Source organism: Bombina bombina, chromosome 3 (assembly GCF_027579735.1).
Source record: "Bombina bombina isolate aBomBom1 chromosome 3, aBomBom1.pri, whole genome shotgun sequence".
NCBI classification, from domain to species: Eukaryota; Metazoa; Chordata; class Amphibia; order Anura; family Bombinatoridae; genus Bombina; species Bombina bombina.
Genome location: NC_069501.1, coordinates 775598703 through 775617970, shown reverse-complemented (window position 1 = coordinate 775617970; position 19268 = coordinate 775598703). Strand labels below are relative to the sequence as shown.

At 35.6% G+C, this 19268-nt stretch overlaps 1 protein-coding gene across 1 annotated transcript in view; it reads right to left on the bottom strand.

Annotated features, from left to right (window-relative positions):
• Nucleotides 1-934: 934 nt before the first annotated feature.
• TMEM182 (transmembrane protein 182) overlaps nt 935-19268 on the bottom strand; it is a 57769-nt gene continuing 39435 nt past the window's right edge. Inside the window, exons 4-5 of the mRNA XM_053707664.1 lie at nt 17171-17308; nt 935-1447 (exon numbers count right to left, since the gene is read on the bottom strand). Of these exons, the coding sequence (XP_053563639.1) occupies nt 1224-1447; nt 17171-17308 (362 nt within the window). The 3' untranslated portion in view covers nt 935-1223. The remainder of the gene's footprint in view (nt 1448-17170; nt 17309-19268) is intronic.

Genomic DNA, 19268 nt, shown 5'->3' with positions numbered 1-19268 from the left:
AATAGGTGTTTAGTGTACTTCTTAACACTTTAGTTATGAGTTTTATGCTACAGTGTAAAACTCATAACTGCTGACTTTAGATGGCGGTACGGATCTTGTCGTTATAGGGTGTAACGCTCACTTTTTAGCCTCACCGCAAAACTCATAATACCAGCGCTATGGGAGTCCCATGAAAAAAGGTAATTTTTACGAGTGCGGTACTGACGTTGCATTACAGTCTAAAAGGTGTGCGGTACACCTATACTGACAAGACTTGTAATGGCTGCGGTGCTGTTTTAATGCTGAAAATGCCATATTTTCAGCGTTACGAGCCACAACGCAAAACTCGTAATCTAGGTATAAACTTTTTATACTAATATCTCAAAATGTCCAAAACTAAACAAAACAAATATAAAATACTACTTGCTGATATATTTGTAATTCCTTTAACATCTGAATTAGTGGACTATTACAGCTACTCCACGCAACATAGGATTTTTCATTAAAAAAATATTATTAATAATTGGAAATATGTGATTTTTAAAATATGTTCTCTCTTTTTTTTTTTAAATAAATGTAATGATAGCTTCCAAGCTGCTGGATGACAGTCAACTAATTAACAAATTGCACCTACCCGCCAATATATGAAATGGTTGTGTATATATATATATATATATATATATATATATAACTTTTAATACTTACAGACATCATTTATGTTAAAATCTTTAACCATATGTAATAGCTGACATAACAGAAGCTGAGCGTTCTTTTTGATTTTAATATAACCACCATTCAAACAAGATACCTAAAATTCCTAACGCATGTGATCACACTAGCTGGCACAGAGACTGAGTTACCAACTGTACTCTATTTATAAACTTAGAAGTGTATATTTACCCGAATGTTATTGCAAGAAGGATACTGACAGATATAAAGAAACAGCACAAGTAGATTGAATTACATTCCCATTCCTTTCTTTTCAATTGTTGTTAGCTTGCGATAATGAAAAACATGAACAATTCACAAAAACGTATATATATTTGATGCATTTGTGATTTGGTCTGATTGTTATGACAAAAAAAAAGTATAATACTGTTGATCCAACATTTGCATATGTAAATATATAGTCAAAATGACTGATAATTGATCAATCAGTTGGTAATTCCTTGAAGGAAAAGGAATTTGAAGTCTTGATTTTTTTTGTTTAAAGATTAAGAAGTTATGTGCGCTTACAAATTCTGTTATTTAGTATGCAGCATTATGGTATGTCCAACTAAAAGGAAAAGCATTCCTGCAAACAAAGAGAAAAAAATTCCAAAAGGAGCAAGCATAAAAGACCATCCATAGCGAATATGAACATTGAATTGTGAACAATCCTGCAGCCTTGTGTCCGCGTACGTTTTCAGATCAGCTACCCATTGCACCCAAATGACATGCATGACAACCACCAGAGTGAAAAATATACCTAAAAAAAAAAAGAAAGAAGCAATTGATAGTTGGAAACAATCTTCAGGAAGTGAGTCAGTAAATATGAATATATTAAAGAAAACTATATATTTATCTTAAGTTTATTAAAAGACTAGCTATGTTAAAGGGACATGGGACTAGTTTTTACTTAAAACTAACAAGAAAAACATGATTATGCACAACTGAGTCCCAGGAGTCTACTACTCATTGTTTTATTTCTCATAACTTTTAAAATTCACCAGGAACGCAGATCTCTATTTGGCTTTTAAGCAGCATTATATTTTAAAATAAAGGACTTTCATACAAAAAAAAAAAAGAAAAGAAGTTAGAATTTCCTCTCATTTCCATAAGGATCAAATTCTTTTTGAAGATGTTTACTAACCTATCTCAATTACTATTTAAGATTGCATGCAAAAAAACAGTTTAGAGTGGATACACCCTTAAATACTCTCAACGCTGCTACTCCCTAAATACGAATATTCCTCCAAACATTGTTAAATAAAATATAAAAAAATGGCAAAAAGGGAAAGCGCAAGGAATTAGCTGATTGAGATCAAAAAATGTTTAAAAAATGCTTATAGCTGCGATAATGTTAGTGTGAGTGAAGTTATGTGACTATTAAAGTGACTAATGCAATATTGAGTTGTTATAGTTTTTACTAAATCAATGCAAAATAAAATACATTACACAATAAAATCTTTGGTTAGTTGCAACTAAATACAAAATGAGCTCGGGGTTACAATATAAAAAACTGGTTAGATTCAAGTTACCAAATAAAACAATTTAAAATGTTAGTTTTTTAAAAGATTTACACTGTAGTGGAATATACTGGAGCCTTGACAGGCAAAGTATAATGCTGACCGAGCGGCAGTAAGTGGTTTTATAATAAGGAATTGCCGACCAAGCGTTGTCTCCATTAAGAAAGTGAATTCAAACTTTTAAGGGTGCTGTGTGATGTCGGTCAAGCGGCAATTGATCACTTTTGAACAGCTGTGCCGGTTAAACAACGTGTCTGCAGGGGAGAAGGTGAAAAACGGCTATGCAGTGTTTGTTTGCAATCCGTTGTTTGCTTCCTTTCTGGTTGCTTGTGATTGTAGTTGGTGATTGGATGAGAGCGACAAGCCCTTACACATCCGTTTTTTCAGCTAAATTTGTTGTGTTTCCAAAATGATGTTAAATGGTGGTCCGTACTCCCAAACTGAATCAAGGCAAAGTTACCTGATGTACAGGGAAATGTTTATCTTCAAAAACCGGTTCGTAACCGGTCTCCCACAAGTCTGTAATTCCTGTGGGGTTTGTCTCTTGTTTCTTGCTAACAGATAGCATGCAGTGGGCAAATCTACACATTTCAGTTTCAGGTCTTTATCAATAATTTATTGGAATTTAAACCTTCTTCTCATTGACAACTTCCTGGTAGAGGGCAGCAGATTTTCCTCAAGAATTTGACGGTATTTTGCCCCATCCATTATTCCTTTATCCTGACAAGTGTTCCAGTGCCTGCTGCAGAGAAACACCCCATAACAGGATATTACCACCTCCATGCTTTACTGTAGGTATGGTGCTATTTAGATGGTAAGCTGTATTGGATTTGCTCCAGACATATCGTTTGGTGTTGAGGCCAAATAATTCATTTTTAGTCTCATCTGACCATAACACCTTTTTCCATGTAGCCTCAGAATCTCCTAGGTGTGTTATGGCAAAGCTCAGTCGTTACTGCATGTGGCCTTTCTTGAGGAGTGGCTTTTTTCTTGCAACCCTCCCATACAAGCCTCATTTGTGGATAATTAGTGATATTTGACCACTCTTTGTCATAAATTCCTGCAACTGCCTCAGAGTTGCTGTGGGCCTCTTGGTAGCCTCTCTGACTAGTTTCCACCTGGCTCTTTCATCCAGTTTGAAGCAAGGTCCTGATCCAGAGAAGGTCTGTATTGTACCAAATACCTTCCACTTCTTAATAATAGACTTCACTGTGCTTCTAGGCATTGATAAATTCTTTGATATTTTCTTGTATCCATCTCCTGATTTGTGCCTGTCCACAACATTATCCCGGAGATCTTTTGACAGTGCCTTGCCCCCCAGAGTTGATTGTTTGCTTCAGTTTCACTACCAGGGACTGAGACGCTCCAGGAAAGCAATTTTCATGCTGAGCTAATCAATATGATATGCCCACAGCTGATCACAGTTGAAGGTCAAATGGCTTTGTGTGCCATTGAGAAGGTGATTAGCTACGCCTGATTGAGTTTACAAGTTTACAAGTAATTTTAGGAGGGGGTGATCATTTTTCCAGCTCATTGATTCTCTTTTTGAATTTACTTTATTTTTGCCTGACATGTTGATGTTATATCTTTCACTTGGATGTTATAAGTGGCACTGAGTAATTACAAATGGATAAACAAAAACTGTGTCTGTATATATATATATCTATATATATATATATATATATATAGATATACATACATACACTTTTGAGCCCTTCTCAGTCAACCACCTTTATACATGAAATATAATTTTTAATCATTTTTATATGTTTTATTGTGTTTTGAATAGAAATACTTTACTTTCCTATATTCTTCACATAGAAAGAAATGTTCTTATCATTTAAATTGGTAATATATATATATATATATATATATATATATATATATATATATATATATATATACATATAGGTGTATATTTTACAAATAAATAAATAAATATATATATATATATATATATATATATATATATATATATATATATATATATACAGGGAGTGCAGAATTATTAGGCAAATGAGTATTTTGACCACATCATCCTCTTCATGCATGTTGTCTTACTCCAAGCTGTATAGGCTCGAAAGCCTACTACCAATTAAGCATATTAGGTGATGTGCATCTCTGTAATGAGAAGGGGTGTGGTCTAATGACATCAACACCCTATATCAGGTGTGCATAATTATTAGGCAACTTCCTTTCCTTTGGCAAAATGGGTCAAAAGAAGGACTTGACAGGCTCAGAAAAGTCAAAAATAGTGAGATATCTTGCAGAGGGATGCAGCACTCTTAAAATTGCAAAGCTTCTGAAGCGTGATCATCGAACAATCAAGCGTTTCATTCAAAATAGTCAACAGGGTCGCAAGAAGCATGTGGAAAAACCAAGGCGCAAAATAACTGCCCATGAACTGAGAAAAGTCAAGCGTGCAGCTGCCAAGATGCCACTTGCCACCAGTTTGGCCATATTTCAGAGCTGCAACATCACTGGAGTGCCCAAAAGCACAAGGTGTGCAATACTCAGAGACATGGCCAAGGTAATAAAGGCTGAAAGACGACCACCACTGAACAAGACACACAAGCTGAAACGTCAAGACTGGGCCAAGAAATATCTCAAGACTGATTTTTCTAAGGTTTTATGGACTGATGAAATGAGAGTGAGTCTTGATCGGCCAGATGGATGGGCCCGTGGCTGGATTGGTAAAGGGCAGAGAGCTCCAGTCCGACTCAGACGCCAGCAAGGTGGAGGTGGAGTACTGGTCTGGGCTGGTATCATCAAAGATGAGCTTGTGGGGCCTTTTCGGGTTGAGGATGGAGTCAAGCTCAACTCCCAGTCCTACTGCCAGTTTCTGGAAGACACCTTCTTCAAGCAGTGGTACAGTAAGAAGTCTGCATCCTTCAAGAAAAACATGATTTTCATGCAGGACAATGCTCCATCACACGCGTCCAAGTACTCCACAGCGTGGCTGGCAAGAAAGGGTATAAAAGAAGAAAATCTAATGACATGGCCTCCTTGTTCACCTGATCTGAACCCCATTGAGAACCTGTGGTCCATCATCAAATGTGAGATTTACAAGGAGGGAAAACAGTACACCTCTCTGAACAGTGTCTGGGAGGCTGTGGTTGCTGCTGCACGCAATGTTGATGGTGAACAGATCAAAACACTGACAGAATCCATGGATGGCAGGCTTTTGAGTGTCCTTGCAAAGAAAGGTGGCTATATTGGTCACTGATTTGTTTTTGTTTTGTTTTTGAATGTCAGAAATGTATATTTGTGAATGTTGAGATGTTATATTGGTTTCACTGGTAAAAATAAATAATTGAAATGGGTATATATTTGTTTTTTGTTAAGTTGCCTAATAATTATGCACAGTAATAGTCACCTGCACACAAAGATATCCCCCTAAAATAGCTATAACTAAAAACAAACTAAAAACTACTTCCAAAACTATTCAGCTTTGATATTAATGAGTTTTTTGGGTTCATTGAGAACATGGTTGTTGTTCAATAATAAAATTAATCCTCAAAAATACAACTTGCCTAATAATTCTGCACTCCCTGTATATATATATATATATATATATATATATATATATATATATATATATATATATATATATATATATATATATATAAGCATTAAAAAAAAGTCTTCTATGTGAAGAACATTGAAAAGTGAAGTATTCTCTGACATTGGGCCAGATTACAAGTGCAACATTATTTAATGCTCCCGTCTGAGCGTTAAATGCGCTAGAAATACGCATTTTGAGATTGCCAGGTTGCATTCGTATTACGAGTTGAAAATAAACTGTTTTCGCTTGCTCGCTAACCTGACAAGTGCAGAAAGATGAATATTGCGATCGATAATGTATTCCCCTATAGTAGTCAATGGAGGAAAACAAGTGGAAAAAACTAACACCCAGCTCGTGCGCAAACACGATCTCATATTCTCAACTAACCAGACGTGAAAATATGAATATTTCACATTTCAATGTTTTTCACATAGAACAATATGCTGTTTATTCATAAATACACACATATATATATATATATATATATATATATATATATATATATATATATATATAATGGGGTTTTTTTTGCACAAATATATATTTACCTCTGTATATACAGTATAGATATATACAGATATCTTTAGAATTATCTTTTTATAAAAACTTAAAATATACTTACTATATTTACTGTAAATACAAAGTTAAAACTTTTATTAAAAATGTATATATCAAAAATATATTTTTACATGTTTTTATCTACTTAACTGCAAATGGCTCCAATGTGCTTCTATATTTATGCTTTTATATGTGTACATGTGTATTTATGTGTTTATATGTCTGTAAATACATATATACACATATAAATACATAAATACACACACACACATATACATATATTTAGAGTTGTATATGTATGTATCTCTATGTTCAAGCTCTTTGTCTGCCTTTTATATAACATCTGAGATCTCATATCTTTGAACCATTATAACTTTTTTTATGCAATATTTTATTTTGAATAATTTTTATTAGGTGGTGTTTTTATGAGTGTAACTGTACTTTGTAATTTATATTGAAGATGTGTTTTGTGACACTTTTTTGTTTTCTAAAACAGTTAACCAGAGCTCTGAGGTTGCAGTTATCATTCTAGCGTAAATTGTAATTGCACTCAAGCAACTTTTAACTTTCATTATAAGTGGAAAACCCGAAACGCACAAACACCCGCGATATACCGCTAATCTGATCAATTGTTGGTTTGGGAGCTTTTTGGATTTTTAGAGTCCCATGTTTTCAATGCAAGTGTTCTTTCTTATTTTCTTGAATACATACTAGAAAGTGAATAAGCATATACTGTAGGTTCCATAAAGAGCTACAGTAATTGCAATATAAAATATATGATCATTTGTGTTAGTTTCTTTTTATACTATTGTTGATTTTCTCCAACTAAGAAAAAATATTTAATAGAAAGACTTGTTTTTATATTGTTTGTTTTTTTTATAGCGCTATAATAACATGTTTTATTTTAAGTGTTGTCTGTTTCTTTTCTTTTTCTTAATAATGTAACATGATTAAACATAAAGCATATATGGATAGTAAAGACCCCCATTTATTAATGTGTGGGTGGTCATGGTTGCATTTAAAAGGAGAAAGGCAACATTAAAGGAACAGTCTACCATAAAATTGTTATTGTTTTAAAAGATAGATAATCCCTTTAGTACCCATTCCCCAGTTTTGCACAACCAACACAGTTATATTAATGTACTTTTTACCTCTGTGATTACCTTGTATCTAGGAACCTTCTTCCAGCCCCCTGATCACATGACTGTGACTGTTTATTATCTAATGTCTTAAATTTAGCATTGTTTTGTGCTAAATCTTAAATAACTTTCTGTGCCTGAACACAGCGTTATCTATATGGCCCACGTGTACTTTCTGTCTCTTTGTGTTGAAAAGAGATTTAAAGTCTGTGATAAGAGGCAGCCCTCAAAGGCTTAGAAATTAGCATATGAGCCTACCTATGTTTAGTTTAAACTAAGAATACCAAGAAAAAAAAGCAAATTTGATGATAAAAGTAAATTGGAAAGTTGATTAAAATTACAAGTCCTATCTGAATAATGAAAGTTTAATTGTTTAATTTATACTAGACTGTCCCTTTAAGTACTGGAATTTAGGATTGGACAAGCAATCACTTGAGCAGCTCCCTCTTTGCTCTCACACAACCAATTGTGATAGAGCCGGATTGAAAGTCATCCTAAATAAATGAGTGGAGGAGTGGCTATTGTTTTCCCTCCTATATGTGCAACTGTCTTTAAAGATGTTTTTTAAAATATATTTTAACCAATTACAGAAGCTCTGCATCTTTATACTGAGTGCCACCATCTTGGTACACACACATTTATGTGACAGAAGCAGTACACTTTCATAAATCAGTGAAAGGGGGCTAATGGATATCTTTTTTTATTACAAAGTTTAAAAGTTACATAGCAAATATAAAAAAAAGCCTATAGGTATAATATAGAGAAATGCAGACACTGCAAAAATATAGAGCTCATACTATTGTATACACTAAGCTGAAGAGCATGATGTAGCTTGTCAATAAAACTACAATGTTACTCATCTGTGAATGTGCACCACTTTAATTCCAAGATGGCAGCTCCCATTGTGAAGATGCAGAACTTCACTAACCAGTATGTTTGAGGTGTTAAAATAACAGAATACAGCATTGGATTAGTAACCATGCTACTGTACTTGTACCCTGCAATCTAATGTCCCTTTGTATGTGTGAGATAGCTTGCACTGCAACTAGTCCAAATCTCCATTCACTGCTTTTTAAATGTGGCTTAATAATAGTCAATTATATCTAAATATGAATGTTATGCACAATCATGTTAAATAATAACTATTTATAGCAAAGTAATAATTGACATTATATTTGTAAAATGGAAAACATGGAGAATTATTTTATAAATATCAAGTCTTGCTTTTTGATTAACAAAATATTTTCTATATAGGTTTTATCACCTGTTTCTAACTTTAGATATACTCTTTAGGCTTAAATGACATTGGCATTTATTAAAATTGATATTTACAGTTATATTTTCTGCACACACATTATAGAGGAAAGCTGTGAGAAATATATAAATATATATATTTTGTTTTTCTTTAACAGGAAAATCTAATTAGAATGGCTTTTAAGTTAATTTATTATTTTATGAATTAGAGCATTTCTTTTTAAAAACATCACAAACTACTAAAGGTTTTCATCCTGTCATGCCATAGCTAGCGCAAACATGTCTAATGAACTGAGACCCCAAAAAGATGTTGACATTTGATTAAAAAGGGCTAAGAAGTAAATTTAATTCATTAATGCTCTTTTATGAAATGTTAAAGACATTAATAAAATAATGAACGTGAACTTTGTTACCATCTTTTAAGGCAATGTGCCATCATTTGCAATGTTTATTTTAATAGCAGCGGTTATACTTTATAAGGACACCTACTGAATTCAGTGACACAGATGATAGATATTTTATTAGGGTTCAGAATTTTGACTCATAATGTAAAGATATTGCAAAGCACTAAAATATATCACATTAAACAACTATCAAATGTATAGTATTTGCAATTAAAGGGATACTAAACCCAAATTGTGGGTTTAAGCAACTTTTTAATTTACTCCTACTATTAATTTTTCTTCGCTCTCATGCTATCTTTATTTAAAAAGCAGAAATTTAAAGCTTAGGAGCCAGACCATTTTAGGTTCAGCACCTTGGATAGTGCTTGCTTATTGGTGGCTACATTTAGCACACATTCAGCCATTTCCTCTTTAAATTAAAAAAAAATGCTACTTAAAGGTACAGTCTAGTTAAAATAACTTTCCAATTTACATTTATCATCAAATTTGATTTCTTATCTTGGTATTCTTTGTTGAAAGCTAAACCTAGATAGGCTCATATGCTAATTTCTAAGCCCTTGAAGGCCACCTCTTTTCTCAGTGCATTTTGACCATCTTTCCCACCAGACCATGCTAGTTCATGTGTGCCATATAGATAGCATTGTGTTCACTCCCTTTGAGTTATTTATGAGTCAGCACTGATTGGCTAAAATGTAAGTCTGTCAAAAGAATTTAAATAAAGGGGACAGTCTCCTTAGGCTTAGATATAAGGTAATCACATAGGGGAAAAGTATATTATTATAACCATCTTGGCTGTACAAAACTGGGGAATGGGTAATAAAGGGATTATCTATATTTTTAAATAACAATTCTGGAGTAAACTGTACCTTTAATCTTTTTTTTACTCAAAATTATTTTTACATGTTTAAAGGGAACACTTTGAGATAGTAATATAAAATGATAAATTGTGTATACAAAAACAAGTCTGCAATATACTTTCATTATTTATTTTGACCCCATTTCCTGTAATTCCATTCAGAAATTGTGAGCTTTTCAGTTCCTGTTAGAATAGGAAGTGCAGAACACTGTTATGTTCAACACAGCCATTTTCTGCACACTCTAGTGACTTATTTATACCTGTCCCTAATTGGCCAGAGCAGAGAAGGTAACCTAAGTTACAACATGGCAGCTCACATCATTTTATAGACACTGAAACTTTACACTTACTTTATTAATATTTACAAAGGTGATGAAACTTTAAAAAATACATCTACATGTTATTCTCAGACTAATCTTTTCCAGAATGCACAATTCTATCTAGCATTTATTTAATGTTTAGTGTCCCTTTAACAGCTGCTCTTTCATGCATGTCAGGTATATTGTAGTTAATATGTTCCATTAAAGGGACACTGAACCCAAATTTTTTCTTTTGTGATTCATATAGAGCATGAAATTGTCTGCAACTTTCTAATTTACTCCTGTTATCAAATTGTCTTCATTCTTTTGGTATCTTTATTTGAAATGCAAGAATGTAAGTTTAGATGCCGGCCCATTTTTGGTGAACAACCTGGGTTGATCTTGCTGATTGGTGGATAAATTGATCCACCAATAAAAAATTGCTGTCCAGGTCTGAACCAAAATAAAAGCTTAGATGCCTTATTTTTTAAATAAAGATAGCAAGAGAACAAAGAAAAATTGATAATATGAGTAAATTAGAAAGTTGCTTAAAATTGCATGCTCTATCTAAATCACGAAAGAAAAAAATGTGGGTTCAGTGTCTCTAATTAAAATTGTACCTTTAAAATTAAATTTCACACAACATAAAAATCAATAGGCCTAACTAGCTTGTCCATTTACCTATTTACTTAAATCACATTCGGCTAGATTACGAGTCTTGTGTTAGCCTTAAAAAGCAGCGTTGAGGTGTCCCAACGCTGCTTTTTAACGCCCGCTGGTATTACGATTCAGGCAGGAAAGGGTCTGCCGCTCACTTTTTTTTAATTTTTATTTTTTTTTATTTTTATTTTTATTGATCAAGTATAAGTAACATCAACAAAAATCAAAGTGACATCTGACAACAGTTCTTCTATAAAGATCAAGCAAAGTGAACTTGAATATTGGTAAAGTCCATATCTGTTCTTCGCCATCATGACTCCAGAGAGCCTGTAGTTGCAAAAGTCACCTTTCACTCTTCTTTTCCTTTTTTTTTTTTTTTTTTTTCCTTTACACTTCTTTACTCATTAAAAGGTATAACACAACTGTAAGAACAGAATCTGGTACATCAAAGTCCTTTGATGTTAATTATTTTATACAAATATCCTCTCAGAGAGAAGTAAAATATAGTCTAGTGGAAGTAAGAAAGCAGACTAGGGGGAAAGGGGAAATAAGAGAGAAAGAGAAAAGATGGGGGGGGAGAAAAAAAAAAAAAAAAAAAGGGGAAGGGGGGGCATTCAGCAGTGGCTCGTGGCCCTGTGCCTGGGCAGCGCCAGACTTCCTAATTACAGCGGTGTTCCCTTCCACTGTGCTATCATCATCTCATAGATCTCTATTTGGTTTGTTTTAAGGTAATGTAGTTTTTCTAGGGCAAGCAAGTCAGTCACTGTGATGCGCCAGTCCAAGACTGTGGGGATATCAGTTGACTTCCACCTTCTAGGTATCAATCGCTTTGCTCCTGTGAGCATTATTAGTAGGAGAGATTGTTTGTGCGTGGTTTTGATCTTGGGAAGATTTAGAAAAAGAAGTGCCTCTGGGGAGGCTGGGATCTCCGTTTGCAAAGCAGTAGACATTTGCCTGAAGATAGTTTCCCAGAAGCCGCTCAAGGCCGGGCATGACCACCATATATGTATGGGTGTCCCCTCGCTGCTGCAGCCCCTCCAGCACAGGGGGCTAGTCTTAGGGTAAAGATAGTATAATTTTTTTGGTGTGAGATACCACCTGCACTGTAGTTTCAGATGGATCTCCTGTACTGTCGCTGAAACAGAGGAGCGTTTGGTCAGTCGGAATGCTCTAAGCCATTCCTCTTGTTCATAGTCCCTGCCCAGTTCCCTGTGCCAGGTCAGTGTGTATGTAGGGAGTGGGTGATCTGGGGGGACTGTAAGTAGTTTATAGATAAGTGAGATCAGCCGTTTTTGAGGAGTGCTAGAGACACAAAGTCGTTCAAAGGGAGTTAAGTCTCTCACCAGTTGTTTTTTGTGCTTGTGATGTGTAATATAGTGTATGAGTTGGTTGTATCTCAACCATGAGGAAAAAATGTGGTTATTTATCTCTGACATTTGTTGCTGTGATTTAAATTTCCCATTCTCTATCACGTTGTATAGGCAGCCCTCTTTTAGGGAATCTGCCGCTCACTTTTTTAATGGGATTTGCATAACGTCGTTATTACGATCGCCTGAAAAAGTGAGCGGTACACCCTATACCTCCAAGACTCCTACCGCATTTTAAAGTCAGTAGTTAGAAGTTTTATGGGCTAACGCCGGAACATAAAACTCTTAACTAAAGTGCTAAAAGTACACTAACACCCATAAACTACCTATTAACCCCTAAACCGAGGCCCCCCCACATCGCAAATACTTGACTAAAATGTTTAACCCCTAATCTGCCGACCGGACATCGCCGCCACTTTAATAAATATATTAACCCCTAAACCGCTGCACTCCCGCCTCGCAAACACTACTTAAATTTTATTAACCCCTAATCTGCCGTCCCTAACATCGCCGACACCTACCTACATTTATTAACCCCTAATCTGCCGACCCCAATGTCGCCGCTACTATATTAAATTTATTATCCCCTAAACCTAAGTCTAACCCTAAGTCTAACCCCCTCCTAACTTAAATATAATTTAAATTAAACTAAATAAATTTAACATAATAAATAAATTAATCCTATTTAAAACTAAATACTTACCGATAAAATAAACCCTAAGCTAGCTATAATATAACTAATAGTTACATTGTAGCTAGCTTAGGATTTATATTTATTTTACAGGCAACTTTGTATTTATTTTAACTAGGTACAATAGTTATTAAATAGTTATTAACTATTTAATAACTACCTAGCTAAAATAAGTACAAAAGTACCTGTAAAATAAACCCTAACCTAAGTTACAATTACACCTAACACTACACTATAATTAAACTAATTACCTAAACTACCTACAATTAATTTACATACAATTAAATTAAATAAACTAAATTACGAAGAAAAAAAAAACACGAAATTACATTAAAAAAAAAAGAATTACAAGAATTTTAAACTAATTACACCTAATCTAATCCCCCTAATAAAATAAAAAAAAACCCCAAAATAATAAAATTCCCTACCCTATACTAAAATACAAATAGCCCTTTAAAGGGCCTTTTGCGAGGCATTGCCCCAAAGTAATCAGCTCTTTTACCTGTAAAAAAAATACAATACCCCCCAACATTAAAACCCACCACCCACACACCCAACCCTACTCTAAAACCCACCCAATCCCCCCTTAAAAAAAAACTAACACTACCCCCTTGAAGATCACCCTACCTTGAGCCGTCTTCACCCAGCCGGGCACAAGTGGACCTCCAGAGGGTCCGAAGTCTTCATCCTATCCAGCCAGAAGAGGACATCCAGACCGGCAGAAGGCTTCATCCAGGCGGCATCTTCTATCTTCATCCTTCCGGAGCGGAGCGGGTCCATCTTCAAGACATCCGACGAGGAGCATCCTCTTCATCTGATGGCCGACGACTGAATGACTGGTCCTTTAAATGACGTCATCCAAGATGGCGTCCCTTGAATTCCGATTGGTTGATAGAATCCTATCAGCCAATCGGAATTAAGGTAAGAAAAATCCTATTGGCTGATGCAATCAGCCAATCGGATTGAAGTTCAATCCGATTGGCTGATGCAATCAGCCAATAGGATTGAGCTTGCATTCTATTGACTGTTCCAATCAGCCAATAGAATGCGAGGTCAATCCTATTGGCTGATTACAGGATAGGATTCTATCAGCCAATCGGAATTCAAGGGACGCCATCTTGGATGATGTCATTTAAAGGACCAGTCATTCAGTCGTTTGCCGTCGGATGAAGAGGATGCTCTGCGTCGGGTGTCTTGAAGATGGACCCGATCCGCTCCGGAAGAATGAAGATAGAAGATGCCGCCTGGATGAAGCCTTCTGCCGGTCTGGATGTCCTTTTCTGGCTGGATAGATGAAGACTTCGGACCCTCTGGAGGACCACTTGTGCCCGGCTGGGTGAAGACGGCTCAAGTTAGGGTGATCTTCAAGGGGGTAGTGTTAGGTTTTTTTAAGGGGGGATTGGGTGGGTTTTAGAGTAGGATTGGGTGTGTGGGTGGTGGGTTTTAATGTTGGGGGGGTATTGTATTTTTTTTTTTTACAGGTAAAAGAGCTGATTACTTTGGGGCAATGCCCCGCAAAAGGCCCTTTTAAGGGCTATTTGTAATTTAGTATAGGGTAGGGAATTTTATTATTTTGGGGGGCTTTTTTATTTTATTAGGGGGATTAGATTAGGTGTAATTAGTTTAAAATTCTTGTAATTCTTTTTTTTTTAAATGTAATTTAGTGTTTGTTTTTTTTCGTAATTTAGTTTATTTAATTTTATTGTAATTAATTGTAGGTAGTTTAGGTAATTAGTTAATTTATAGTGTAGTGTTGTACTTATTTTAGCTAGGTAGTTATTAAATAGTTAATAACTATTTAATAGCTATTGTACCTAGTTAAAATAAATACAAAGTTGCCTGTAAAATAAATATAAATCCTAAGCTAGCTACAATGTAACTATTAGTTATATTGTAGCTATCTTAGGGTTTATTTTATCGGTAAGTATTTAGTTTTAAATAGGATTAATTTATTTAATTATGTTAAATTTATTTAGTTTAATTTAAATTATATTTAAGTAAGGGGGGGTTAGACTTAGGGTTAGACTTAGGTTTAGAGGTTAATAAATTTATTATAGTGGCGAAGACGTTGGCGGCTACAGATTAGGGGTTAATAAATTTAATATAGTTGTGGCGATGTTGGGGGGGCAGATTAGGGGTTAATAAATATAATGTAGGTGGCGGCGGTGTCCGGAGCGGCAGATTAGGGGTTAATAATATAATGTAGGTGGCGACGATGTCGGGGACGGCAGATTAGGGGTTAATAGGTGTAAGATTAGGGGTGTTTAGACTCGGGGTTCATGTTAGGGTGTTAGGTGTAGACATAACTTTTATTTCCCCATAGAAAACAATGGGGCTGCGTTAGGAGCTGAACGCTGTTTTTTTTTCAGCCAGCTCAGCCCCATTGTTTCCTATGGGGAAATCGTGCACAAGCACATTTTGCCAGTTTTCCGCTATCGTAAGCTGCGCTTGTATTGCGATGAGATGTAGAGCAAAATTTTTCTCAACGCTCGCTTTTCTGAGGCTAACGCCGGTTTGAAGAAAACCTGTAATACCAGCGTTGTCTTAAGTGAGCGGTGAGAAAAAAAGCCTTACCGACAAAAATTCGTAATCTAGCCGTTAGTGTTTGTGAAACCTTAATTAAATCTTATGAATACAGTATATGTTAATGTTTGTTTTATTTGTTCATGCTACTACTTCAAGAATGTTCCTTTAAACATTTGTGACACAGCTGCACCTTAGAAGATTACATCACTTCTAGTTCACTCAGCTTTTATAGGTTTTAAAGGGACAGTAAAGTCAAAATTAAACTTCCATGATTCAAATAGAGCATACATTTAAGATATTTTTCAATTCAATCATTATCAAATTTACTACATTCTCTTGGTGTCCTTTGTTTAAAAGCATCCAGAGCTATGTATTTTGGTGGAGCTATGCAAATAAATGATGATGATGATAATAATAATAATAATACAAAGGTAGGCTCAGGAGCAGCAATGCTCTGCTGGGAGATAGCAGCTAATTGGTGATTGTACATAAATTCCTCTTTCAATGGCTCCCCAGATGTGCTCAGCTAGCTCCCAGTACTGCATTGCTTCTCCTTCAACAAAGCATAATAAGAGAATGAAGCAAATTTGATAATAAAAGTGCATTAGAAAGTTGTTTAAAATTGTATTCTCCATCTGAATCATGACAGAATGGGTTTCATGTCCCTTTAAGAAGTTGAAAATGGTAAGTTTTTTAAACATTTATAGCTGAAATAATCTGATACCTTACAGCTGCCTAGTATGGTTAAACCTAGTATGGTTAAACCTAGTATGGTTAAACCTAGTATGGGTAAACCTAGTATGGTTAAACCTAGTATGGGTAAACCTAGTATGGTTAAACCTAGTATGGTTAAAAGGATACTAAATGCATTTTAATAGCTCTCTTGCAGTGAACATATGGAAAAATATATATGCTTCAATGCTAATTATTGTTAAAAATGAAGGGTAAAAGGATTTATAATAAAGTTTTTTTTAGTTTCCTAATGTAGAAAGTGCTAAAAAGAAAGTTTGGGTCTCATATTCTGTACTGGTGAACACTCGAGGGGGAGTTTAAGGCTTTATCATGAGAGGTTTGTGAAAGGGTCAGTGGATCCCCCTAACATTGGCAGACATTTTTCTCGATACAAAAACTGAAAACTATCTGGGTTCCTTGATGTAACAGATAGCTTATAATTGATTAATTGTCAATGAGTTTTGCTGATTGCATTTTCGCCTGGATACCAAATCAAACAGGTCTAATAAAAACGGGGCATATTGAAAGGTCTCAAGATATTGCACTGGATTTTGATACCGCTGCGTAATGCCTTTGTGCTTCCCAAAAAAGTAATGGGAAGCTTATTTTTTTTATGACTTGTCAATAAGGGGATTTTTTTATTTGTATTTATTTCTTTTTTTTTGCACCAGTATATTGATAACTCATTAATTTCAATATTTACTGGTCTTTTGCAATTAATTGCTACACAATTGAGATACAATAATTATTATTATTATTATTATTATTATTAGTTATTTGTAGAGAGCCAACAGATTCCGCAGCGCTAAATAATATAAGATCTGTACTTGCAAGAACAAAATGTCAATATTACAATACTCTCTCTCTATATATATATTTATAAAATAGCATTTGATATCATTATTTGCTTACCAGAAGTGATGAAAAGTCCTCCTCCTGCTTTATAAAGTCTATGGTTTGTAAATGGCGCAGCACAGATAATGACAAAACCAGCTACTACAACAGTGGCCACACCAATCAGCATGAATATTGCCCAAAAACCACGATAAACTAAAAATGCAAAAAAAAAAACCCAGTAAATAAATAAATACAAACAATATGTGGTAATGTATCACTTTGTATTGGGGAACTTATAGAAAACAGAATTTATGCTTACCTGATAAATTACTTTCTCCAACGGTGTGTCCGGTCCACGGCGTCATCCTTATTTGTGGGATATTCTCTTCCAAAAAAGGAAATGGCAAAGAGTCCCAGCAAAGCTGGCCATATAGTCCCTCCTATGCTCTGCCCACCCCAGTCATTCGACCGACGGACAGGAGGAAATATATATAGGAGAAACCATATGGTACCGTGGTGACTGTAGTTAGAGAAAATAATTAATCAGACCTGATTAAAAAACCAGGGCGGGCCGTGGACCGGACACACCGTTGGAGAAAGTAATTTATCAGGTAAGCATAAATTCTGTTTTCTCCAACATTGGTGTGTCCGGTCCACGGCGTCATCCTTACTTGTGGGAACCAATACCAAAGCTTTAGGACACGGATGAAGGGAGGGAGCAAATCAGGTTACCTAAATGGAAGGCACCACAGCTTGCAAAACCTTTCTCCCAAAAATAGCCTCCGAAGAAGCAAAAGTATCAAATTTGTAAAATTTAGCAAAAGTGTGCAGTGAAGATCAAGTCGCTGCCTTACATATCTGGTCAACAGAAGCCTCGTTCTTGAAGGCCCATGTGGAAGCCACAGCTCTAGTGGAGTGAGCTGTAATTCTTTCAGGAGGCTGGCGTCCGGCAGTCTCGTAAGCCAATCGGATAATGCTTTTAAGCCAAAAGGAAAGAGAGGTAGAAGTCGCTTTTTGACCTCTCCTTTTACCAGAATAAACGACGAACAAGGAGGATGTTTGTCTGAAATCTTTAGTAGCCTCTAAATAGAACTTTAGAGCACGGACAACGTCCAAATTGTGTAACAAACGTTCCTTCTTTGAAACTGGATTCGGACACAAAGAAGGTACAACTATCTCCTGGTTAATATTTTTGTTAGAAACAACTTTAGGAAGAAAACCAGGCTTAGTACGCAAAACCACCTTATCTGCATGGAACACCAGATAGGGCGGAGAACACTGCAGAGCAGATAACTCTGAAACTCTTCTAGCAGAAGAAATTGCAACCAAAAACAAAACTTTCCAAGATAGTAACTTAATATCTATGGAATGTAAAGGTTCAAACGGAACCCCTTGAAGAACTGAAAGAACTAGATTTAGACTCCAGGGAGGAGTCAAAGGTCTGTAAACAGGCTTAATCCGAACCAAAGCCTGAACAAATGCTTGAACATCTGGCACAGCTGCCAGTCTTTTGTGCAGTAAGACAGATAAAGCAGAGATCCGTCCCTTTAGAGAACTTGCAGATAATCCTTTCTCCAAACCTTCTTGCAGAAAGGAGAGAATCTTAGGAATTTTTACCTTATTCCATGGAAATCCTTTGGATTCACACCAACAGATATATTTTTTCCATATCTTATGGTAAATTTTTCTAGTTACAGGTTTTCTGGCCTGAACCAGAGTATCTATAACAGAATCTGAAAACCCACGCTTTGGTAAAATCAAGCGTTCAATCTCCAAGCCGTCAGTTGGAGGGAGACCAGATTTGGATGTTCGAATGGACCCTGAACAAGAAGGTCCTGTCTCAAAGGTAGCTTCCATGGTGGAGCCGATGACATATTCACCAGGCCTGCATACCAAGTCCTGCGTGGCCACGCAGGAGCTATCAAGATCACCGAGGCCCTCTCCTGATTGATCCTGGCTACTAGCCTGGGAATGAGAGGAAACGGTGGGAATACATAAACTAGGTTGAAGGTCCAAGGTGCTACTAGTGCATCTACTAGAGTCGCCTTGGGATCCCTGGATCTGGACCCGTAGCAAGGGACCTTGAAGTTCTGACGAGACGCCATCAGATCCATGTCTGGAATGCCCCATAATTGAGTTATTTGGGCAAAGATTTCCGGATGGAGTTCCCACT